This window comes from Cupressus sempervirens, chromosome 10 (genome assembly GCF_028749045.1).
Source record: "Cupressus sempervirens isolate cs-2001-9-10 chromosome 10, ASM2874904v1, whole genome shotgun sequence".
Taxonomy (NCBI): domain Eukaryota; kingdom Viridiplantae; phylum Streptophyta; class Pinopsida; order Cupressales; family Cupressaceae; genus Cupressus; species Cupressus sempervirens.
The window spans coordinates 473,060,017-473,087,658 of NC_143127.1; the positions used below are offsets into that span (position 1 = coordinate 473,060,017).

Below are 27,642 nucleotides of genomic sequence, written 5' to 3' on the forward strand. Positions count from 1 at the left end.
TTCCTTGCCGAATTGAATGGAATAGCATTTGTATCAAAATAATCAGCCCATGCATCATCCACCTATTGTCTTTCTATTGGTTTCCAAAAGCTATTCAATGTTCCACTTTGTTCTATTGTACCTATGGTTGTAGACTTGAGTAAACTAGACACATCCTCTTGAATTCTTTGTTTTTTTGGTACCGTTTTGCGGTCACCTTCACTCAAAAGGGTTAGTTCTCTCTCTCTCTCTCTCTCTCTCTCTCTCTCTCTCTCTCTCTCTCTCAACTACCATTTCATTAGTCACATTTGGACATGCTCTAACACTTCATGTACTCCCACTAATACCAAGTAAGTGGTCTCTTGCCATTGGTAGACTTCCTGTAAAATCATTCGTACATTTAGTACGATAGAGTTTAGCACCATCTTTTGTCACATTTCCATACCTCAAACTTTGATTTTTTGGAAGCCATTCAATTACAGCTTGCATGATGCAAAAGAAAAAAATAATATTTTTATTTTAAATCCTTCAATATTTTTTTAACCACATTAAAACAAACTATAAGAAATAATTATTTCAATCTCTATAATGAAACATAAATAAATACCAAACTCTATTTTAATTAACGACATACAAAAAATAACCTTACATTTTAAAAAATAAAAAAATATTATTAAATTAAAGAATATTAACCTTTATAAACAATGTAAATTAAATAAATTTAACATAATAAAACCACTAAACTATATAGTTTAAAATATACAATAAAAGCATAATAAATTTTCTATGTTTTTATTATTTGTATACATTAGTTTTTATTTTATGTAAAAATAAAAAATAATATATAAAAATTAATTAGTAATATTAAATAAAGATAGTAAGTCTAATAGTTTTGTAGTTTACTTAAAAAATAAATAATACATACAAAATTAAATAATCACAAAAATAAAATAAAAAAAATACAATATTTAAATATTAATATTTACATAATGATTTAATATAAAATAAAATCTTACTGTTTATAAATTATTACTATTTTATTATAAATATTTAAATTTATTACTATTTTAAACTTTTAAATATTTACAGTTTATTTGTTTTGAGATTACAAAATAAAAAAATGTAATATATAGAATTTATACATAATAAAAAGACATAATATTTTAAATTATAAATAAATAAAAAACATATATTATAATAGATAAACTTTAGCCTAAAAACATTGAACAATGCAAATTTTTTACAATACATATAGACCTAAAACTGAAAACAATACAAAATGAAAATACATGACACCTACTTGGTATCCATTGACGACAATTCAAGCAGACCAGTTGGGATATTCAATGGGAGAAAACAATCGTTGCTGGCTGCTGCTGCCTCCATGAGATCTGATTGTGTGGCAAAAACAATAGTTTCAACCTTTATTGTTTCTGCAAAAATGACAAGATTTTTGTGTGCCATATGACTTATGGCGAATGTCTTACATTTTTTTAGTGTTCGCCAAATTTTGAATTTCAAGCTGAAAATTCAGCGAACCTCGTGACTTAGAAGCCAAGTATGCGAAGATAACTGAGCCTCTAGTTGATAAATCTGTGGATGAAATGCAATCCACAGATTACAAGTTCATTAGAATTGAACTTGGTAAACAAACACACTTGAGTTGTCAGCTAGATGCACAAGATGCAGTGAGCATGCTTACATTGAAAAATGACAAGTTGTGGCTGAAGAAGAACAAGTTGAAGGAAGAGATGCGTGACTTCTAAATATCATATTAGTTGAATGCCTCTTCTCTGTCAGCTGATCTTGTCTCTTCTGAGTATGCGGTGTGAGTGGAAAGGAAAGAAAAGGTCGTGGATGAATGGAGCAGCTGCCTAAAATCACAAGGTGTGCAAGTGATTTAGGATGCTTATAAGGTGCTGAACTGAGGAAGGGAAATTTCTGCCAAGCTAAATGAGCTCCTTACTTCTTTCAATCAGCAGCTCAAATTCCTTGATGTAGATCTTGATATCTTGAGAAGCATGACATAAGTTGATCTAGATGTTCTATGGGATTGTGGAATCATTTCTATAGTGTACTATGATTATTTGCATCTAATGGTCAACAAGGAACATGTTATGCCGGGAGTTGGTGGCAGAGAATAAGGCAACAATGCATCCTCTTAACAGCCAAGAATGCATGGTTAGTGGATGTTTTCAAGAACTGACTATTAAAGTAACTATTGAGGGTGGCGAACTTTCTGAAGGAGGTGTTTGACAGAGTTCACGAGAGTTATTTGTCTACATCTTGAGGTGGATAACTTTGACTTCAGCACGATTGATACATTGACAAGCTACAAAGCTTCAATGAGTAGTCTGCAAAACAAATTGGCAAAGTGCAATAATTTTACCTACAAGAGTGCAAGCATAATTCAAAAGGTAACTGTTATTGCACAACTCACAGGAGAACCGGATTAGAGCTGTACGCGAGTCTTTGCATAAGTTTGGGGATTTCATTCATACTCTGTGAAGATGTCTTTCAAGTATCACAGACATTAATTTTCTATGCTTTCTAGGAATAGGTGTAGTTTTTATGACAGATTGCATGTAAAAGAAAACTAATTTGTAAATACAGGAAAACATCTAGTTGGTTAAGCCCAAACTCATAAATCATTGGTATACACATTTTCAGGTCTAGTCAAATGTTTGTATTCATATATGTATGTGCATGTGCTTCCTATACACATTTAGATATCATAACTTTCTATATTATTTGTCATGTTTTTATTCTTGGATGCTGTTAAATTTACATTGAATATTTATGGAGAGCATTGCAAAACAAATAGCTCGTTAGATTAGTCTCAATGAAAATGGTTCACATCTTATATTATTTCTTTCAGGTATGGAGTGATTTCTGAACCAGAGGTTACAGATTGGCAACGTTTATCAAGCAATGATAGTTATCTTGTTGTTGCATCAGATGGACTTTTTGAGAAAATGAGCACACAAGATATATGTGGCCTGCTTCTAGAAGCACAAGAGCAAAATTATCATTCAACAGAAATTGTACCTGCCCATGTACACTCATTGGCCTGGGTCATAGTAAATACTGCATTCGAGAAGGGAAGCACAGATAATTTGGCTGCTGTTGTGCTGCCTCTAGATTCTGCTACTCATTCTGCTCAAGGTTGCTTTCAGGATGGTTTGTTCCCAGAGAGGGAACCAAATTTTAAAATTGACAAAGAAGAGACTGAGGTTAATTTACATTTAGGTACTTAATCCTAAGTGACATGGTTATGTTAGAGATTTCACCTTTCTAGCCACCGAGAAATTTGACAGATATTGCTTGCTGACTTCTCTTTGAATGGCATAATACAATATATGCTTCTTTGTCTTTAAATTTCTCAGGATGTATGAGCAAGATGATTTAATTTGTTTCATGTTTCAGTAGTTTGATTCCGGAAACAAGTTTGGTAAATAAAATGAGAAACAGAATCCGACCAAGAATGGAGTGCTCTTAAGTTTAGTAGATAAGAAGTGTAGGAGTGCTCTTAAGTTTAAGAATTCACTTTGAGAGTGGTTGGTTCACAGCCTATTGTACTGCTAAGAGTTTCTGGATATGCTTGAATATGAAGTTTGATTACATGTTATGCATAAGCTCCAAAAACTCATAGCAATATTGAAGAATAAGAAAGACCACACAAAAGAACTACAAATCACTTTTTTTTTCTAGTATAAATATATATTGTACTGATTCAAAAACTATGAGTATCTTATACAAGTCATCAACCAAGGGAATTGTTATCATTTTGATTGTGCCTTCAACAAGGAAACATTCATTGACTGTCAAAGGGAAATATCTGTTCCTACATGAATCAAGGGGGTGAGATTTACATTTTTACAACGGAAGTTTTGTTCACCACTGAAGAAAAAACATATCATTCACAAAATTAATTTTAATAATCTCCATTCAATTTTTTCCTCTCCCTGGAAGATAATTTATGGATAGAATAGTACCTTTATCTACAAAACCTTCTTATATCAATCACTAAAAACAGAATTCGATACATTTTATATCTAAGCTTCAATTTCTAACAAAAGCTCAAGAGTATTGGTAACTTTATCGACCTTGTAAGACAAGGAATTACTCTTTCTGGTTTCAAATTTTCAATTCAGTCTCCAAATACTGTCTCATTCCAAATATTGGAAACAATTCTCAATCATATCAGCTTCCAATGTACAACCCAATGTACTATAAATAATAAGTCCCTCAAAATAAGCCAAATGGAAAGATGTAGAGGCAGGATCCTGATCACCACAATGCTGAAAAGAAGTAATGTCACCTCTGCCAATGGCAACAGAACAAACAGAGACCCTCAAATCTCGACATGAGCTCATTAGGGTTGCAATGATGGGCTAATAACATCAAGTTTCAACAGCTGACACTGGCTAGAAAGGAGACACTGCACAATGCACTTGTGTGGCGTAGTGACATGGAGTGAAAATTATTAAATCTTTGAGGTAGGCAATGATATTTTCCATTCAAGCCAAATTCACAACCCTAGGTGAAATTTGTGAATGGTTGAATCTCAATGAATCTGCATCTTGGTTTTCTTTGGTGAAAAAGTGAAAGCAGATATGTGCCTTCCATTACTTAGCTATTTTACATTATTTCTTCCTTCACTGATGCCATCAAGATCTTTTGAATTTATTTTGTTATTTTGATTAGAACAGCCGCAACCTCCATCAACTTCCTAAAATTGTTTGTCAAAAAATTAGGGCTAAGATTGGATGGCCTCCTCATGGACAGTGAAAGCCACAAATTGAATTAGATTAACACATAATGATGACCAAGCCAAATGTGAACATTAGGTTCCATAAGGTTGCAACATAGCTATGATGGCTATAAGAATGGTGATGCATTGCAGTTCATTGTTCAAACTATTACTGTTGTTGAAACCTCCAAGCCATAATTTTTCTTTATTTATTGTGATTATCAAGTGCACTGCCACTCTAAGGCTAAACACACATCTTAAATCTTTTGAGGAGGTTCACCTCTTCCTTGAATCCATTGATTAAATAATTAAGTCAATTAATCTTTGTAATAAAAGACGAATTCTCAAAATTTTATCTGCAAAGTGTTTCTAGCATCTGAACAGCTGAAGAGATTACACTGCTTCAAAAATTCCTAGTTTGTTTTGCAAGTCATAATCAGTTTCTCCTTTGATTTTTGTCATTTGGATATTTATTTTTCTTCAATTCTTTTTCTGCCTTTCTGGTATATGTTCCTCACCATCCCCTTTATGTCTGCTTGCTCTACTTTCCTTTCAAAAACCTTTGTCTACATTTCTGCTCACTCCTTTCTTCTTTACTGAGCCTATTTTTATAATTTATCCAGTCCTCTGCTTGGTAACCATTCTATTTTCTTGTCAGTCTTCCTTTTCCTCTAGTATTATTTATTATATTTACAGGATGTCAAAAGATTATTATTTGACAGTGATTCAATGTGTATAGTCATTCAGGCATCGTAAAACATAGAACTTATCAGACAGGTTTTACACATGTAATCTATATTGGCCATCCCTTCATTTTGTGTTTTTAAACTACACAAAAACTGAGATTGTAAAAAATAATTTTATGAACTTTTTTGCTTTGATTGAGTAGTGCATGTCACATAGAGTAACTTCTGATGCTATTTTCAAAGAATGACTGTAGTCATTGTTCTAGTCATATGACTGTGTCAAGTAATGGATTCATCAAAAAGTTGCTTGCGTACATATTTTTATTTTATTTTAGTTTTATATGTATAAATGATATATTAACAAAATATGAAACTGATTTCCCAAGGAGATGTAGCAGACTGGAACATTTGGGGGAACACTTGTTTCTTAATTATTTGACTTGATTTGTTAACTCAATTTCAATGCTCAATTCAATAAAGGTGACATGATTTCAACGTTGTTGATAGGAATATTATCTTGGCATTTTCAATGTTGGTTCAGCACTGCTAATTCTATGATTAAATATTAAGATGAATGGGGATTATGATTTTATGCCTAAGCAATGGTTTCAATGCCTTGTATCTTTTATATGATGGATACCCTTCTAAACTATAAAATGTTTGCATGCATTTTGTGGGAAATAAAAAAGATACCAAGAACTCTCCTGAGATGCCCGGGAGGAACAAGCACATGGTTTTAGCTGAGGTGCCAAACATGCTGGTAAGGCAACAACTTCTTAATTTTGTTGGCATTTTTGGAATTTTATTGTAGTCAATTTTTGTTTTCAGATATCATACGGTTATTATTGATTATGTGGCTTTATGCTGTCTGATATCTCTATGGTTTATCTTGTGAATTTTGTTTTTTAAATGGCAATTTGGTATATGTTTCCAACCAGAATTGAGTAGATATAGATGCATATAGTAGAAGTACAGTCTGATGATTATTGAGGCTGATCATATCACTCCATAGCTTCACCTTTAGTCAAGTTTGTAGTCAGTTATACTGTAATGTTTTTCATGTTTTCATATCCCCACAAATATGTAGCTCTGTTTGAGCCCATATTTGTGCAACCAATTGAATTGATATGTGACCCTTTCTAGGGTCCAATTTGCTTGGACAATGTTTCTTCAGTGGGCATTCACTGAAGTAAATCAAGGATGGAATCCTAAATTAGACTTTATCAATTTGCGAGAATATTAGAAAAAGATGATTGATGTTAAGTCTCAATTGAAAAGATTTTCTGTTTACCTGTAGTCTGAGAAAGGTTTCCTGTTTATGTGGACAATTTGATTTTCAAATTTTCTATCATCAAAAAAGCTTATTGGTTTTGTGTATTGGGTGTAAATATATAAGTTCACATCAAAACAATGCATCTTAAATTCAGTCAGTTCAATAGCTATTTTACTCACAATAATCTAATCTTTATCACAACTGACTATAATTTAAATCAATTTGACCCTCTTAGATACACTTATGTGATTACCAAAACAATTATTCATAACCATTATTTATTGGATTGATTTTAATATGCCATAATAACACTCTACAAAATTATGTTGATTGAAAGTATTTTGGAAAGAGGCCACTCTTATTGCTACCAATTGTTACACTTTTCTAGTTAAAAATAGGTATTGTTGCCAATGGTTTGCTTGCATATATGGAATGTTTATTTCAGGTTCATGAGTTCATGTTTTTATAGGCTTCAATGTTATGATGTTGCATAACTTATTGATAGAAAATAAATAACACTTGCGTTTAATGATAGCCTTACAATGGTTCAGTGAAAGTCGTATGTTGGGACTGAGGGAGGGGTTGTGTGCCATATGGTATTGGAGATGGATGAAAAGTATTGTGCTGAGGGAAAATATGGATTTGGATGGACATGTCGAAGCCAGAAATGGGAGTTAGTGTGAGGCCCACGATACTGGATAGATATGACTCAACTCAACCCCAAACATTTAAAGGAAACTTACCAGATAGTGATTTATAAATCAAGGAGAGCTGTCATGTCCCCTCTCTAGTCTGACTAGCAAAGTCATGAGAGTTGGCCTATTATTGGAGTCTCGTAGGCTAGCAGTGGTGGATAGAGACTCATATTGGATACTCAGTGACCAGAGTTGGTTCTACAGTCAGTTTGAGAGCTAATCTTGGCAGTTCCTTAATTTTAGGGATTTTCCTCAAATTTAGGAGGTTGTGGCAGTGATTAGATTTGAGGCTCCCCAGGACCAGTATATGGTTTCAGTTTCAGGTTGACAAGGTATATTCCCTAGTTTCTAGGAGCATCCCTAGTTTTTAGGGATGGGACTGCCAATTAGCCCATATTGCCCGACATTAATCACAGGCAGGTGACAAGATCCGTTCACTGATTATTTGGTTGGTTTGGCTTTCCAGTTGAATAAAAAGGAAATATTAAAAAATATTTCCTAAGTTTTCTTTTAAATAAATTAAAATAAAGCTATTTATATTGCTAATTGGAGTAATAAGGGGATTTTGGCTTCGTCTGGTCAGACAGACCTATGTGTTATAGCTCGTTGGAAAGGTCTTGAATTATTATAACTTATTTTCATCATCTTGAGACCTTCGGGCAGCTAGAGTTATGTTATTTGAGGAAACGGGTATTTTTCCTATACATAAAGGCCTTTTATTAGAGAAGATGTCATCTTATAATCAAGGGAAAGGCATATTGTCCCTTTAGGGTTCGATTGGCATTGAGAGGGAGATTAAAGGAGATGTTGGCTCATTCTTTCATTATCTTTTACATCTTCATTCTTGGTATTTGCGATTTTGCTCTGAGAAGCGATTCTAGAGGACTGGGACGCAAACCCTAGAGCCTAGCTATTGGGACGCAAACCTCGATAGATGGTTTCAGCAACATTCTACAGTATTGTTTTATTAGTTGACAAAGATTGTTAAGTTCAGCGTTTGGGGGTGCCTGTGCATTGCATGTTGAGGGTCTTGTTTGGCACATTGGGATCTTCTTGCTGCCTTGGTGTGACTATAGCAGCCGTACGGCTGCCTTTCATCTGGCACATGATTTTTTGGTTGGCTTACGTCAGCCATCTCTACCCTTTTGGTGCGTGTCTGGTCCATTCTTGCAGCTAGCGTCTTCATTTCTTGTTTGTAAACACCTTTTTTGGCATACTGATTACATATCTTGCTTGGTATGATTTGTAGCTATTCTGGTTGATTGAATATTATATTATTTGCTGCTGCTGTTAATTATTGTTTTACTTCCATTTGGAAAATACAAAAAAAGAAGAAACAATCTTTCTGCAACTTCTGTCTAATTCTCTAAGATCACAAGGAAAGCACAGGAAAATCTCTTATTTTAATTAAAATTTACAGAAGTTCAATGAAAGGATCCTTTTGGGATCTTTCAGAGATGTATGCAATTTGTCACCAAAACATAGAAATATATTCTCAACAAAGATGGCGCTCTAGATGTGCTAGGTCTGAAGCAAAGTAATACAAAGAATCAAAATAGGGTGAGGGTTGAATCCCACCGAAACTAAACTTGCCAAGTAGGGAAGATCTTCCACTTCCGAAATGGTGAACAATACTAAACTCCAATAGGAATTCACAGTACGATAAAATAATCTAAATTACATGCCTACAACAACCTACAAACTGACCTTATAAAGGGCTTTACGGAAGCTTCCCAAAGGATTACAAATAGAACCTGTTTATCGTATGGATTAATTAAGCAACGCACACAGAAAATAGATGCAAATACGAACACCAAACAGCAAATAGCAGAACTTCTATTATTATTCGCATATGCCAACAGTACATTATGCTTTTCTCATATGATATGATATTGATAAGATAAATACAATGCTTCTCGAAGGGGTTATAAATACTTTTCGACGAACCTTCCCGAAGGTATCCGTCGGCCAAGTACATTATACCCGTTACAAACTGTTTTACCCATTGGCTACATAACAATACTTCCTCGAAGGGACCCGTCGGCCGATACACAATTTCCTTGCCGAAGGGACCCGTCAGCCGATACGCAATTTCTACCGACGACATCATTCCCCCCAAAAAAGAAAAGTCGTCTCCTGACGACTACAAAACAAAACTCAAACAACTAATACAACAATATTGATCTGCCATATTACTTTCACATTCATCCCGTTGCATCTATAGCCTTTGCTAACACAATACTGACTCTTCAAGCTGACCTTGATAGCCACCTGTGCTGCTTTCTCTGCTTCCAACTCCTCGGTATGCTGAGCCAAGTGTCGCTGCACTGTCTCCAACTGGATGATCAGCTCCTCCCGAGCTCTCTACGCATCCACCAAGACAGCCTCACAGCCAACACCTGCTCCTACTGCCTCTGGTACACAGAAAGTCCATGCCTGCAGCAACTTCAATTCTTCTCAATTGGTCAAACTCCCACGACTGATATCTGCAACGGCTGGGGGTCCAGGGGGCAACGCCCCTCGCCGCCAACACCAATTTAGCACTTTGAAACCCACACAAAACTGCACGAAACACACCATTTCTGTCATTTTCTGCCGATTCTACACTCTTTTTGGCAATCGCTGATTCTTCCCCTTCCTACCGTATCATCTGATACTTATTCTGAACAACTTGATTCTGTCGTCGTTTTTTTTTTTTCTTTTTTTTTGAAAACCTCCTGTCATCCTTCTGTGATGAAATCCATACGGCTTCCAACTTGACACAATCTGGATTCCAATCTGCTTAAAAAAACCGTACTGCAATATCCCACCGTACCTTGTCTGAAAAAAATCGTACTACACAAACCATACACCATTCTTCAGATGTTAAAACCGTACGATATTCCTCCTGTATTGTGAAATCCGTACGGTGGTGCTCCTTCCTGGCATATATTGCATACCGTACAATGCCTTTTACTGTGAAATCCGTACGGTATCACTAAAATTCGTACTTTTAACAATGAAAACCCATACGGTACTATGCAATCCGTACCTTACAAATGGAAAACCATACGATGCTGAAAAATCCGTACCTTGCCAATGAAAACCCGTACGGTGCTTCAAAATCCGTACTTCACTTATAAAAACCGTACGGTGCTTCAAAATCCGTACTGCACTTTTGGAAAACCGTACGGCACTTCAAAATCCGTACTTTACTTGTGAAAAACCGTACAGTTCTTCAAATCCATACGGTGCTTTACTTCTCTCTCTCTCTTTTTTTTTTTTTTGAAAATCTCACTCCTCGAACAATTATGTACAATATTTACATATATACCGTACTTACAGTCTTCTCTCAGTTATTCGTCCACGGGGGTGTGTTACTTCTTTCATTGCAAACATTCAACTTCGACCTCTTCACTACATCGAATACTTCCTTTCGGTCTAGCATCCACTGTTTTATTGCTCCGTTATTGCTTACTTCCCGCATCTGGTACGGCCCGACCCATTTAATTTTGAACTTGCCTGGTTTGATCTCATTCCGATTGTCGTACTTCAACACCCACTGTCCGAGTTGAAACCTGCTACGCCTATTCTGTGTCATCTCCATACCGCCCAGTTTGTTCCCGAAGCTCCGTAGCATGGACTCCATCAGTTGCCCCTTCTGGCCACCAATAACACGTCCACTCCGTACTGCTGCAACTTTTATTAGACCCTTCCGCTTTGTTTCCTGTGCAGACCGTATCGTGTGCCTTCCTTGCTGCCAGTACCTTTCTGTTATATTTGTGGTTCGACATAATACTTTCTTCTTGCGCAATCGTACAGTAGAATCTTTCCTTCTTTTGGGTTCGTATTGTATGTTCTGTCCTTCAGCTTCAGTCATGCTCGCATTTTCTTGTTCGGCTTCTCTATGTTGGTTCGAACATTCATTTCCTCCTTCGGCTTCTCCATGTTCCTTCAGACATTCATTTCCTCCATCGGCTTCTCTGTGTTCCTTCGGACATTCATATCCTTCTTCTTTCTTACCTTCGTCGATCCTTAGCATATTACAACTCGGAAAGGGCTCATAATCCTCTATCTGCCAGTGGTAAAGACCATTTACTGAATCCAGATCATCAACTCCTTCCAATCGTAGGACTCCCTCCTGATCGGGTTCCATACTCTGCCTCCTCTCATCATCTTCTCCTTCGGAATCCGACGATAGAGCTTCTTCTCCAACCATCTGAGTGTGTAGATCAATGACATACTTCCGGCCTTTGCTTTCAAGTGATAAAGTACTTTTCTTCCAATCGTGTTTTACCTTGGCTTGTATCAACCACCTCCGGCCTAGAATGACATCATATCCTCTCCGCTTCAGTGGGATCACGACAAAGTCCAATAGGAACGGTTGGGTTCCAATCGTCACTGGTTGTGCTGTCAGGACTCCCAATGGCTTGATTCCATGTTGATCGGCCGTTAGCAGCTGGAATGTAGGTGGCCATAATGTCGGCTGTCCCAACTTTTTCCAAGTGTCTTCAGGCAACACATTGCCACTGGACCCTCCGTCCACAACTGTTTCCGTCAATACAGTCCCGAGAATTCCCATTTCGACAACTGCTGGATGGCGTTTGGATGAGAGGGCTAACAACATCGGATCTTCTGCACTTGCGCCACTTTCCTTCTCCTTTTTGTGCACTGTACTTGCTCCACTTTCTTGCTTCCTTCCATGTTCTCCTAGTAGTTGAGCAGCGGGAACAATGTTTGTGAGTGCCGATCGGAGCTGAGGCATAGTGAGCAACAGATCACTTATCCTGACAGGTATCTCGGCTTGCAAAATTTGCCGGACAATGTTCTGTTCTGCGCAATTCCGTACGGAAGTACTCGGCGTGTCCTTCAGGTGTGCCGTTTCTGCCTGTGTTGCTTTCTGGATCTCTACCCGTGCTTCTTCTAGTCTCTTCTTTTCTTCCGCCGGGTCGGGGTACACTTTTGCTTGCTTCCGTGTGATGGCCAAAACCTCTTCTTCGTTCGTCCCGACGGTGATCAAGTTTACTCCCGACTTTGGACACCTAGCATCTTCATGATCACCAGGTCCACACCATCTGCATAACAAATTTGGTGTGTTCGCTGTTGTACACTCTTGGGCGAAGTGACCCCACAGATTGCATGCGCGGCATTGAACTATCGGCCGACCATTCGCATCATACTGAATTCGACTCCTTCCGCCATTATTGTTGTTGCTGGTATTGTTGTTATTTTGACCGTGCCAGTTGTTTCTGTATCCACTCGATGTGGCACCTTCCGTATTGGTGTTCTCGTTCCCTCCGGATGGGGAGGCCTCCTGTGTTAGGAACACTTGCTGCGGTGTTCTTGTTTTCAAATTGAAAGGGCATTCCTTTACTGAGTGTCCCATAATCTGGCAGATCTTGCAAAATTGCTCTTTTGGGCAGGATCCCTTCGTATGGCCTTCCTTCTTGCACTCCGTGCACCATAGTTCATTCCCCTTAGCTTCCTTGTTCATGTTCTTGAATTCTTTCATCATCCGAATCATGTCTTTCTGAAGGGCACGAACCTTCTTGTTGCTTCTTTCGTCATCGCTGCTATCATTTCCTGAGGATGCATCGTCATCTGAATCGGACGAGCTGGTCTTCTTCTTCTTCTTTGTCTTCTGGTCACTTTCGAGGTTCATTGCCTGGTTGTACGCTTCATTGTATGTGGATGGCGGCACGATCTTCATCTTCTTCTGCAGCTTCGGGTGAAGGCCTTCAATGAACCATCTTTTCTGTAACCCGTCAGCGGGCTTATTCTCCATCTTACTGATTAAGTCCTTCAACCTCCTGGCAAAGACCCGTACAGTTTCATTCTTCTTTTGCTTGGTATTGAAAATCTCTGCGACAATTTCATTGTCATCACGCAAAAGTTGAAATTCTGCGATGAACTCCTTCTTAATGTTATCCCAACTATTTAATTTCTGTGGATCGGCATCAGTAAACCAATCAATGGCAACACCCCGTAGGGTTGCGGGAAATTGTCGGATCCATTCGTTTGTATCTGTTATGCCATTCGCCCTCCAGATCGTTTCACATGTTTTACAATGTCGAATGGGATCAGCTGCTTCATCACCATCAAATTTAGGCAATTTTTCCTTCGGAGCTGCCATTATTACTGTATGTCGAGGTTTTTGTTGTGTACTTGCGCTGTTTTGCACTCCCGCGCTGTTTTGAGCACCCGCGCTGTTCTGAACACCCGCGCTGTTCTGGACACCCGCGCTGTTCTGTACACCCGCGCTGTTTTGCACACCCGCGCTGTTTTCTGCTTCCGCGCTGTTTTTTGCTTCCGCGCTGTTTTCAACACCCGCACTGTTTTCTGCTTCCGCGCTGTTTTCAACATCCGCGCTGTTTTCTGCTTCCGCGCTGTTTGGTGAAGAAGAGAGTTTGTCAACCGTAGCTGTCTGTTCCGGAAGTATATCTCGGACGAAGAGGTCACTCCACGCTCGTGCTCCTTCTGCACTCCGAGCCGTGCGAGTCGATCTGCTTCCGTCAGGATTCTCTTCCTGTGGCGTATGCAGGTTTAGAAACTCCTCCCTCGCTTCTTCCACCAAATCAAGCCGTTGTCGAGTCTCCTTCAACAATCCTTCCGCACTCTTGCTTCCGTTGGAAATCTTCTGAAACCTCCTTCGACGCTCTATCTGCTGAGCCAAAATTAAATTTTCCTGCGCAACGCGTATGTCATCTTTTTCTTTTAGCTTACTCTTGTCTTTGTTCAACTGATTCGGCATTTAATTCATCTCCGCCTGCCTGCGTGCCAGATCCATCGGGCAACGGCGCCAAATGTTTACCGTATGGATTAATTAAGCAACGCACACAGAAAATAGATGCAAATACGAACACCGAACAGCAAATAGCAGAACTTCTATTATTATTCGCATATGCCAACAGTACATTATGCTTTTCTCATATGATATGATATTGATAAGATAAATACAATGCTTCCCGAAGGGGTTATAAATACTTTCCGACGAACCTTCCCGAAGGTATCCGTCGGCCAAGTACATTATACCCATTACAAACTGTTTTACCCGTCGGCTACATAACAATACTTCCCCGAAGGGACCCGTCGGCCGATACACAATTTCCTTGCCGAAGGGACCCGTCGGCCGATACGCAATTTCTACCGACAACAGAACCTCGACCGAAAAAATTTAATTATTATTTTATTATTTGGGCCCTTTATTAATTAAATCAATTAATTAAACAAGTCCTTGTGATATTATTAAAATTTTAGGACCATTTAATTAATTGACCTAATTAAAATATTTTATTAAAAATTGGAGAGGTTACAAATCCTCACTGCCCAAAGATTTCTTGCCCTCAAGCAATCCATCATCAAGTGGTTTGTCCACTGCAGCTCTAGGATCCCAAACCAAGTGTGGACACTAATAGCTGTATCTACTGAAGTCTTGATGCCACATCACGATCACGTACTCGCACTTGGATGCAAGCGAGAAAAGTAAATACCCATCAAGCTTTCATTGCGCCACTTTGATATAAACATGGCCATGTCCAGAGTCATTAGGATCCCATTGAGATGCTTCGATGATCAAAGCCAAAGCTTCTATATCATCATGCTCATAAATTTCTTGAGGAATCTCGTAGCTTAGGTACAATCTCGAATTTTAATAGGAATTTGCAGTACAATAAAATAATCCAAATCACATGCCTACAACAACCTACAAACTAGTCTTATAAAAGGCTTCACGGAAGTTTCCCGAAGGATTACAAATAGAACCTCAACTGACAAACTTTAATTATTATTTTATTATTTGGGCCCTTTATTAATTAAATCTGTTAATTAAATAAGTCCTTGTGATATTATTTAATTTTTAGTGCCATTTAATTAATTAACCTAATAAAAATATTTAAAGAAAAATTGGGGACATTACAAGCCAACAAATAATATAGCAGAGTTCAGAGCAGCCCTTATGGGATTGGAAGAAGGTTTAGAACTACAAGAGAGTTGAATTCACCTAGAAAGAGTCTCTCTTTAACAATAGATGAAATAAGGAGAAACGAAGTTCAGATCTGGAAGGTGCTCTATTTTTTTAGCCAAATTTCTTTGTTAGTATTTTGTCGGTCTTTGCTATTTTTGTATGAATAGTTATTAGCATTACAAACAAACCAACTGTTGTGATCCAGTTGACAGCCATTGTGCCTAATAAATAGAATTGCAGTCGTCAGAAAAGGTGTATTGATGGTTGAACAATTATCCTTGACCTAATTTCATTGTAAGCAAGTGCTACCCTTAATAAAGCATTCAATCTATTAGTCTTTTACAGTCATTCTAATATGTAATATTTCTTTTTGTATATTATTGTAATTGGTAGTGTAAGACTACAGCAGTAAACGAAAACACATAAACAGGTCTAGTGAATGGATGTGGGCATTAAAATAGAATTCATTTATATTTCTAATGACTTGACAATTAGTAGTAAGTTGGCTATGTTGATGGATGAAGTAATAAGTTAGCAAATCAAATGTTTTGGTCAAATAGAGCGAAATTTGGCTGTGTTAGACAGAGGCTAAGTTATGGTGCCATTGAGTGATACTAAATTGTTACTAGAATCAGCTGGTTGTCAGTTTGTGACAATATCTTTTTCCAGTTTATTGAGTGTTTGGGAATAAATTTTCACCAGCTATTTGTATCACAGTTATATGCTTAGTTCATTATTACTCTGCATATTACCAACATAAATGGGACAGACACAATATTAGAATTGACATCATTATTAGTAGTTTCAATGAAAAATGCTGTCCTATCATAACTTGCTTAACATTTATTTAAAATATCAGAGTAACAGGCAGGTGGTTTAGCAGCACGCCATATGTTTAGCAAATGTGACAGAGGTCTATTTTGTTGATAATTAGAAGTTAAAGAATATGTTTGGACTGTTTCTCAGAAGTTTTGTGTTACACGATTATATACTGATGATGTGCTTTGTGGATGCAGATTCAAAGAAGAAATACTGCTTTTAGTTGTTATCATCTTCTAGAAAATCTTGATGACAACAAGGACTACATTTTTTTGTCACCCAATAAGGACATTATTACAGAGGATGATAGAGTTCATGCTTTGCCTGAGGGCATTGTGCCTCTTAATTGTATGTCATGGCTTCCTTTTATTTTCTTTTATCAGTAAAATAAAATACTACCAAATGGCAAATAGACTTTTTGCAGTGTTTTTTCTAGATTTTTTGGAGGAAAAAAATGCCCCACATCAGTGCTCATATTTTCTTGAAACAGCTAAAAATGTCTACCTCATTTGAAGTCATTTGATTCCAACAACTATTTAGGACGACAATTTAACCAATATAATTGATTCCACGTCGTTTCAAAGAAATTGTTATCATGTTCCCTCTTTAAAACTAGTAACTATTGAGGACCAGTAGCCTGTTCTTTATTTACTCAAATAAACATATGCTCAAATAACTTGGTAATGTTGTCTGTGATATACAATTGATAACGTGCAGATATGCAGGCTGTCTGGGTACAATAACAATGTGCACTGTATATTGTAAAATGCTGTATCTGGTATGTCAATATTATTATGCTCTGAACAATGGAAGCCATCTTTAATGCATCATTATGTAAATATGTTTCAAGTATGATGCCTCTCTGTCTGATAAGAAGATAAACATATGCTCAAATAACCTGGTAATGTTGTCTATGATATTATTGCCATACTTTCAGTCGATCCCTTTTTTTTGCTTCTAACTTGGTCAGTTTTCAATCCATTGATGTTTGAGTCCTTGCCTAGATAGCCCTTAAGCGGCTTTCTTCTCATCAAACATCCTTAAGGCTGCCTTTGTGTGTCCTTTCCGGGTTTTCCTTGCTCCGCTTCCCCTCTACACCTCTATGTAGGATTCCTACTTTTTCTCTGCATCAAGGGCTTAGGTGATCTAGGTTTGGGTTGGTTTTTGTCTGAGTGTCTTCCCGATGAGAAGAAAGTCTATTTTGGTTCTGCAAAATTGTTCCTAACTCTAGCAAGTGTTTCTTCCGGATTCCAGCCCTTTTTGTTGGTTTTCTATCGTTGGTGTGCTTCATCAGGTAAGATCCTAAGGAACAGAGTAATGATGAAATCTGCAGGTATATTTGAAGTTGATTCATAGTAAGAAGATCAAAAGAACAAAGATCTAAAGCTATGGAACTCTCAGAGTAAAGATCCGAAGTCAGAATCCAATTCTGTGCAGATAAACAGAGTTCCATCTATTCGTATGCTTCCCCTTTTAGAAGCAAACGTCTTCAAGCAGGTTTCCAAAGAAAAGTTGGGAAATATAGAGGAAAAGTGACCAAATCAATGGGAAATATTCCAAGTGTTAATCTCTACGGAAAATATAGGTCTCGATGGTGCTCTTCCATCTAAAGGGAATAGGTGAAGCTTCTTTTTTGAAGAACATAAAAGATGAAGAAATGTGAAGATATTCTATGGAACTGCCAGAAAGATGTTTCTGATGGAGAAAATTGTTAAGAGCGAGCCCGATATAAAGGATATGATCGTCCAAGTGCTCAAGGTGGAAAATTCATTTCGCGGCTTCTCCAATTTAAGTGATAAAATAAAAGGAAAAGCCTTGTGCGAAAAAAAAGTGATACATTCATGTAAAATTGAATCTCTTTGAATCTCTTTGGCCTTCATGTGAACTTGTTTGATCCATTCAATTTGTGTGCCAATCTTTTGCATGATTAAATTGATTGAGTGCATTATACACAATGTCCAAAAAATGTGATTATATGTGGCCTTCACTATAGCCCCAATTCCATTACGATTTTAATTTTTTCCTTTATGACTTGGACAACATTTGTAGCCACCACCATTATGATTGATTCTATGAGGATACTGGAAATTCACAATCCTCCTTCAGGGGACAAGGCTATGGCATTAATCAATAACCTATTTTTGCAATCTTTGTATCCATAAACAATGATGGATACACTTGTTTTTGACCATGTATCTTTGATCACTCTCAATTGTGCCTCCATCGAAGATTACCCTTCTCCAACAAGGTGGCTCACACCTTTTCATACCCATAACCAACATAATCAAGAAGTGTATTGCAAAGGGTACTCACCATCTATTGCCAATAAGGTGAGTTGACAATGTTGAAAGGAAGTCCATTGGCATAAATGCAACGAACAAAACTCTAATTTGCAACCTCGCTTATTTCATTTCGAAGGCCCTATCCAATGGGCCTCTTTTTAATGTAACAATTTCTGATTCTGAAGGTGGTGGTGTTGGTGTGAAAGGATGTGGGCTAGCCAATGTCCTCAAGCCACTAGGAGGACTCTTGAATCTTGTGTTGGTGAGGGTGTAATGTCCCCTTTTTAGCTCACCATGGTTGGTGGTTTGGATTAGCTTATCAGTTACTCTCGTAGGCTGTCAGTTTGTTAGAGGGTCTCATTTCCCAGAGAAGAAGATCAATTCCCATTTTGAAGAACATGAGAGTTCAGGATTGGTCTTTGTTTGGTTTAGTTCCTATTAAAAGTCACGATTTCTATTTATAGAGAAGGGCACCATAACACGTTATGTTGTAGTGTTGAGATTTGGCACGTCTTGCTTAAGTAGTTATTTAGGGACTTACTGTTAATAGTAATTCAGTTCGTAGAGTTGCTAATTTTGGTAGGGCACCTGGTCATGACATGCGTAGTGGTTTCCTTCACCTCTAGTTGACTCAGTGATCTAAATTGGATGGCGCATGTCCATGTCATTAAATTAATAATAAAGTGAACTTTATTAATAATATATTATAACGTCTACTATAGAGTTATAAAGTACATGGTTATAAAGATCCTTGCTAAAAGACCACTAACAACTACCGATGCTGTAGTAAGGAATTTTGTCAAACACTTGGCATGCAATCTGGACTATACTGCTGTGAATATATTCCAGGAGAATTCCGTCAAACACTTGGCATGCAAGTAACAATACTGCTGATAATAAACAACTGCTTGCAGGAATTGTTGCTGCCAAACCACACAATAGAAAAACAGTACCAATATTTATATATATGCATTCAATATTGAGGACAATTATACTTCAGAATTTTTGGTGCAATTATTTGATACTTGAGAACTATTTCAAAGTATGCAATGTTAAGCAACCTATTGAATAGACTGATTATGATTTTTCCTTGTCTCACACCATAGGACAAAACTGAATACATATGTTTGAATTCTGATGCAAAGATTATTATACCATGACTGACTTTTTAAACCCTTATGTCTGAATAAGTTCTATGCAATTTTACAATCAAATGCAAACCAAACGGAACCTGATTTTTTTGTGCTATGTGCTGCTGACCACGCTGATGAAATAACCACTGTGCTGCGCCTAGAAAACTGCCCCACATCATGTAATAACCCCAACAGGTTATAACTCCTTCAAACACCAAAAATCTTTATACTTCAGTTGTTTGACATTTCGTCAAACACTTTGCAAGCAAGCTCTGATACCACTGTAATGGTCCTGCTCAAATCCGACCTTAAAATGTTGATTCAAGGCTCGAAGAATTTTGTCAAACACTTTGCATACAAGGGGTCATATGACTGATATAACTTTTCAGATTGCTGCAATGACTCTTGTTTTGATTTGCATCAAAGAGAATGCTTACAAAAAGACTCCAGATTGTCTAAACAATGACCTAATATGAATGTGCAACAAATTTTGGCAATATTCAATGCATATATGTGACTTAAACTACTTGCAAAATGCAGCTACAACAACTAGTAATTATGACAAATACTTTGGATGCAACGTAGGATGACATTAATGCACTTATAACCAAGTGTCATTAATATAAACACTTAGTATGCAAAATTATAACATTATTTATGCCAAAAAGAGAACTTACAGCCAATTGATATTTTGTCAAACAATTGGAATGCAAACTAACAAGCTGATCATCAACTCTAGGGTTGCAATATAGATAGTCTAAAAATTACAACGCTCTTTCAATTGCAAAATTCTAGCCTTCCTTTGATACCAATAATGCCAAATGGCAAACAAAGACAAGTACAAGGTGAAATAATGAATTGTTGAAGCTATATTTTGTACTCAGCTGAAAACCTACATTTCTCAGAAAATATGCCAAATGAGAAGTGAAGAACCTGATTGTGGATGGCTGTAATATTTTCCTTCAATGCTGCCCCTTCTGCTTGCTTTTTTACCGATCTGCTTTTTCCACTTGCTTTTTCCGGATTTGCTTTTTCCGTTTTACTTTTTCAAACTGCTTTTTTCGGAGCTGCTTTTTCGGACTGCCTTTTCGGCCTGCTTTTTTTTTCAGTTTTGCTTTTTAGGCTTGCTTTTTTCGGACTGCTTTTTTTTTTCGGTTTTGCTTTTTCGGCCTGCTTTTTTCGGACTGCTTTTTCAGCCTGCGGACCTGCTAGAAATGACCTCCAATAAGTTCGGCCTTGCTAAAAAAAACCTCTTGAAATGCTGAAAATGGCCTTAGGCCCAATAATGCCCTAGCTAAAGTGACTGAAGTATCACCTCCAAATGTGCAACCCTTCAAAAGATATTTCACTTCTTCATTTATGCAAATCCAAGGGAGCTTTCGTTCCCAAAGATCAACTGACTATCTGAAACCACTTGGCTCCACAATAGACTATGTGACTGAATCACAATTTGATGTCAAGAGAGAAATAAACAACTGGATGATCAAAATGAAGCCCGGGGTGCCTATTTATTCTTTTTTCTCCACTTTCCCCAGAAACTTCTAGAACATTATTTTACTTTATCTATTAAGTGACTTTATAAAATATTTTATAATTCAAGTCACTTTATTAAATTAATTAAATATAAAGTTACCTTTTAATATTTATTTATTTGATAACTTTATAAATAATTAACTTAATACCACTTATTTATTTAATTAAAATAATTAATTAGTCATCCTCATAAAATATTCATTATTTTGGACAACCTAATTAATTAAATTAATTAAATCAAATTGCCTCCAAAATGGGGACATGACAGTCCGCCCTTATTGAAATTGCTTGTCCCCAAGCAATGGCTGAACAATAAACCAATCAATCTGCCTGGGTCCCAAATGTAGTCATGAACTATACAACTGTTAATTAACATAGGCTCCTGCAATATCCTCTGCAATATAACCAAGAGGAATCCATAATCAAACTGACAATTATAGCTCAACCAAACTCCAAAATCACAACTGCCACAGTCAGAAACCCACGAGACACAAACTCTTAGAACATCAGAACCCAAGTAAAGTGGACAAATCAAGCTGCCAACATAGTAAATACCATCAACGCATCCCACTGGCCTATACGGAATGTACAATCCAACTCTGCAACAATGGTGAACGCTCTCGAATGAAACTATACCAAGTATGGAGAATCCACACACTGTACAACTCCTGCAATCAACACAACTCTGCAGATCACCGACCACTGTCTCATAACCATAACTCCCATGCACCACTGATCGTGAAAAGACATCACAAGATAAACAGCAAGAAATGGAACCCAAACCAAATTTGCCTGCCATCAACTCCTCAACACAAGGATCAAATGCTAACTGATGTACATACCCTGCAGTATAATGCTAATAAAAAGAACCAACCTCAGTCAACAGCTCACCATGAACAAGTGATACAACCTACTGTGACTGATCACCAGCTAAGTCAAGAGATGTCATAGCCAAAGGAGTAGAATCAATAACAACAACCACTGAAGCATCACTCCCAAACTCCTGCTCTAAGTCATGTATTTTCAATCTGTCAACTGTAGAACCTATCGCCATATCATGCCCATCACAACTCTCATCCCAAGGCATCAAACCGTCCCATAACTGATGACAAGCACTAGGAACCAAAGTACATCTCTGTATCATCATCTCATCAACATGGTCATCAAAGGTAAATTGATGAGCATACCTCATAGTGTAATGGCAATAGAATGCGCCAATCTCAGTCAGTGGCTCAGACTGCAATCCATATGTAACTAACTGCAATCGATCACTAACCAAGTTGGAACTGACTACTACCTCCGAAGACATCACCAAGGGAGTAGTATTACTAGCAGGAACCATGCCAACTGCCGGCTCACCAATATCACACATGATCTTTGATACAACATCTCTAGTCTCTGTGCCATCAGTACTAGAGGCCACCACTATGTCAGGCATACCACAACAATTTGCTACAACACCCAACTCAACTGAACCTGGCTCTAGTGGGAACGAACCCGATATGCCAATGTTAGTATCAAGGATGGATGCATCCCCATCTCCATTGTCTTTGACAATCTCGACCATGGACATCCTCGGATCACCAGACACCATAGCTTGTGACTGTACAAAATCTGGTAAAGACTGCAGTCGCTCTAACTCCACGGTCACCTTAGCCAAATGAAATTGTGACTCCTCGAAAGCCAACTGTGTACTCTCAAGAATCTCAGAAGTCACCTCGAGCTGCTGAGTAAGCTCACTCACCTCATCTTCCTTGGCTAATAATGGATCATATGCTGTACTCCCCCACTCTATAAGATAATCTTTGTCGGCTACCAATTGCATATAATTCTGTCTCAAAATCCGAATAGCCTCCCATAAAGAGTGGATCTCTGTCAAGGAAAGATAACTGCCTCTTTGCTCATCACTAGTAGGAGAACCCCATCCATAAACTACTAACAATTGACAAGCAGCATCGAAATGCTGGCAAGCGATAGCAATGTCTCGTTCACTAACTCTCAATTGACTAGACACATGATGGCACTGGCTAGACTGTCTCCTACAAACCTCCTCTGACGCACTGTCTAAAGGAGTATCCTCAAAGTTACTGGTATCTAGAGTATTACCATCCATATCCTGCGAATCAACTCCAAACCTCATATCAACATACGGAGTATCAAAAACTGTAGTACTGCTATCCAACTCCTCTGTACCAAAAGAAACTGCCAAGGAAACTAAGTCTTCAAAACTGCCCACTGCATCCTCTTGGATGTCATCAATGCCAATATGATCTTGGGACTCATCTGTACACACTGCCAAATATGAAAGATCATCAACACATTCCAGCAAGAATGGTCGACTGGATATATGAACAAAGCCCATCACCGGTGTATAAAAACTAATACCAACATCGGACAAGCTGTTGGCACAAGAAAAGACAACACCGTGCAATCTGCTAATCAAATCCATGATAGCACCCAAACAATCACTGCTACCAAAAAGTGTTAAAGATCTCCAGTCAACTGAATTCCAAACGCCAATATAACAATCTCGAGTCCATATCCGTAAACTAGAATCAATTGGTAACTCAAGCAAACTCCTCACCTGAGTAATATGACCAATACCAACTAACTCCACATACCTATCTGACATTGTCCCTGTATCCTGGATGTGAATGCAAGATGAACTCGCAACATTATCAACGACCACATATGATCTACGTGCTACAGAAAGCTGAGTATCAGAAGTGCAAGGTGAAACTAAACTCAACTCCATGCCATGCTTATGCCCATGTCTCTCCCAGTCCTGTAATGCCAATGGAGTATTCACCAAAGAAGCTCGAGTGTCCTCAAGCTCGCGAGAAAGCTTGTCAACTTCCTCCTCCTTCCTCCTCAAGGCATCTGAATCGTCTCCGACAAGGCTAAGAAGATGGTCACGATCTGATAGAAGATGTAAATAACTCAACTTCATCGTTCCCATTCCTTCCCTACTCACCTGTAAATCAACACAAGAAGACTTTGCCTGAACTCCCTTATGTCTACCCTATAACTGAATCATCCAGATGTGATCCTCTATCATATCCCGCATCCTGTCATGATGAGATAATGAAGTCACAATACTGTTTTCGCTCACCTTCAGCTGGTTGGACAAATCATGTGAAGTACTACGAGCCTCAACCTCATGTGACGAAGCATCTAACTGTGCCTGGTACTCTCTCTCAGCAAAGTCATGAATGCTCAATGTCTGCTCATCTCTACTAGGTATCACCATCATGCACAACAACATCCTCATAATCATCATCTGAACCCACTACGTTGTAGTCACTGCCTGTTGGAACCAAACCATCCTGAGTGCCTGAGAAATCACCCTTTGGCAACCTGTATACAACTGTCTCAACTTGAGTATCAAGTTGACAGTTACTATCCATCAGCGTAATATCCTTCACCACTTCTTCCTGTGGCTGAACTGAAACCTTTGCTTGGTTCCAAGCTTGTTTCTCGAACTCCTCATTAAGGTTCTTGGTAACATCCCTCACTGTATCAGTCGGTGCTTTGTGAGAAGATCTGCCAAATATAAATCCAGTCAACTTATCCACCTTAGCTGGGTCGGATAGTATGTCATTCATTATACGGTGGTGCTTAACCAATAGTTTAGACATGTTATGGCTTATTTTCCTAAGTTCATCTCGAATGCCTAAATAACCATCCTTTCTACTATTCCGACTCTGGATACTATGTCTATCAATTGTCCAAGATCGTGCCCTCTGAGACTCTGTACTATACCTGTCCATTCTGGATAAAGTAGAGTGTTGATCACTCATGTAATTCGGTTCTCACCCAACAGGATGGCAAGAAAACCGCTCTGATACCACTGTAATAACCCCAACAGGTTATAACTCCTTCAAACACCAAAAATCTTTATACTTCAGTTGTTTGACATTTCGTCAAACACTTTGCAAGCAAGCTCTGATACCACTGTAATGGTCCTGCTCAAATCCGACGTTAAAATGTTGATTCAAGGCTCGAAGAATTTTGTCAAACACTTTGCATACAAGGGGTCATATGACTGATATAACTTTTCAGATTGCTGCAATGACTCTTGTTTTGATTTGCATCAAAGAGAATGCTTACAAAAAGACTCCAGATTGTCTAAACAATGACCTAATATGAATGTGCAACTAATTTTGGCAATATTCAATGCATATATGTGACTTAAACTACTTGCAAAATGCAGCTACAACAACTAGTAATTATGACAAATACTTTGGATGCAATGTAGGATGGCATTAATGCACTTATAACCAAGTGTCATTAATATAAACACTTAGTATGCAAAATTATAACATTATTTATGCCAAAAAGAGAACTTACAGCCAATTGATATTTTGTCAAACAATTGGAATGCAAACTAATAAGCTAATCATCAACTCTAGGGTTGCAATATAGATAGTCTAAAAATTACAACGCTCTTTCAATTGCAAAATCCTAGCCTTCCTTTGATACCAATAATGCCAAATGGCAAACAAAGACAAGTACAAGGTGAAATAATGAAGTGCTGAAGCTATATTTTGTACTCAGCTGAAAACCTACATTTCTCAGAAAATATGCCAAATGAGAAGTGAAGAACCTGATTGTGGATAACTGTAATATTTTCCTTCAATGCTGCCCATTTTGCTTGCTTTTTTCCGATCTGCTTTTTCCACTTGCTTTTTCCGGATTTGCTTTTTCCGTTTTACTTTTTCGAACTGCTTTTTCGGATTGCTTTTTTCGGAGCTGCTTTTTCGAACTGCCTTTTCGGCCTGCTTTTTTTTTCGGTTTTGCTTTTTCGGTTTGCTTTTCTCGGACTGCTTTTTTTTTTCGGTTTTGCTTTTTCGGCCTGCTTTTTTCGGACTGCTTTTTCAGCTTGCGGACCTGCTAGAAATGACCTCCAATAAGTTCGGCCTTGCTAAAAAAAACCTCCTGAAATGCGGAAATGCTGAAAATGGCCTCAGGCCCAATGATGCCCTAGCTAAAGTGACTAAAGTATCACCTCCAAATGTGCAACCCTTCAGAAGATATTTCACTTTTTCAGTTATGCAAATCCAAGGGAGTTTTCATTCCCAAAGATCAATTGACTATCTGAAACCACTTGGCTCCACAATAGACTATGTGACTGAATCACAATTTGATGTCAAGAGAGAAATAAGCAATTGGATGATCATAATGAAGCCCGGGGTGCCTATTTATTCTTTTTTCTCCACATTCCCTAGAAACTTCTAGAACATTATTTTATTTTATCTATTAAGTGACTTTATAAAATATTTTATAATTGAAGTCACTTTATTAAATTAATTAAATATAAAGTTACCTTTTAATATTTATTTATTTGATAACTTTATAAATAATTAACTTAATACCACTTATTTATTTAATAAAAATAATTAATTAGTCATCCTCATAAAATATTCATTATTTTGGACAACCTAATTAATTAAATTAATTAAATCAAATTGCCTCTAAAATGGGGACATGACAGATCAGACCCTGTACGGCCAGCAGGTACAGCTGTACCTGTGCATTCTGTACGACCCTTAGCAAAAATTAATGCTGGTGTTTAGGCTGCCGAAAATGGCAGGAATGGAGGCGCCTAGGATGGTAGAATGACCTCCCAAAATGAAAAAAATCAGACTCCTAGCCGGTTGGGAGTTATGAGCAAAAATGTATGCCGCTGTTGCATAACAGGACCTGTCAAAAATGCCTCAGAAATGTCCTGATTTATATCCAAAAACTGATCCTCTTGATGTATCAATAAAGTACAAGTTTGCTTGCAACCAAAACTCTCAAACCCACAATCAAATCTCTGTCCAAATTGGATATACCAATGATGATCAACATGAAATGGTTGAGTACCACTTCCAATGTGCAACCCTTCAGAAGGTCTTTCACTTCCTCAGTTATGCAATCTCTTGAGAGGTATCGTTCTCAAGGATTATGCTGAATATTTGCAGACTATCAAGCTCCACAAATGCTCATAGAAGATGTAGTTGAGTTACCAAATCCCGTGTGTCCAAATGGGAGGCCAAGCCCTCTATTTATCTACTTTCCTAAGAAGTTACTAGGAACTTCTAGAAACATCCTTTTCTAAGAAGTTACTAAGAACTTCTAGAAACATCCATTATAAAATCCCATTATAATGCACTTTTTTTTCATAATAAATAACTTTGTAAAATAAAAGTGCAACTCAATTTAGAATTATAACATGTAGGCCCCGTATAAGAAGTGATGATAAAATATAAATAAAATAATATCTCCAAGAGCATAATGAGCCATCTAATCACCAAATAACGCCAAAAATGACTCTCTCATCAACCCCATCTGCCTATGAGAGTCTGGAATAGGCACATCCACGATTAACGCCATGTCGAACTAAAGAGGGGACATTACAATGGTGGCCATGGGACATCGTTAAAGTGCATTGTTAATTAATTACATTAATTGCCTAAACCAAGAAGGTTATAAAGTGATATGATAAAGTCAAATATAGGAATTTAATAAGTCATTAATGTGACTTAATTGAGAAGCCTCTTTA

General features: G+C 37.6%; 1 protein-coding gene across 2 annotated transcripts in view; it reads left to right on the forward strand.

The window, feature by feature from the left end:
• The window catches only part of LOC149534744 (uncharacterized), a 335,389-nt gene that overhangs the window by 100,363 nt on the left and 207,384 nt on the right, over positions 1-27,642 (forward strand). For both annotated transcript variants that reach the window (XM_089807850.1, XM_089807851.1), the window contains exons 6-8: positions 2,858-3,228; positions 6,108-6,178; positions 16,345-16,495. In XM_089807850.1, the coding sequence (XP_089663976.1) occupies positions 2,858-3,228; positions 6,108-6,178; positions 16,345-16,495 (593 nt within the window). The remainder of the gene's footprint in view (positions 1-2,857; positions 3,229-6,107; positions 6,179-16,344; positions 16,496-27,642) is intronic.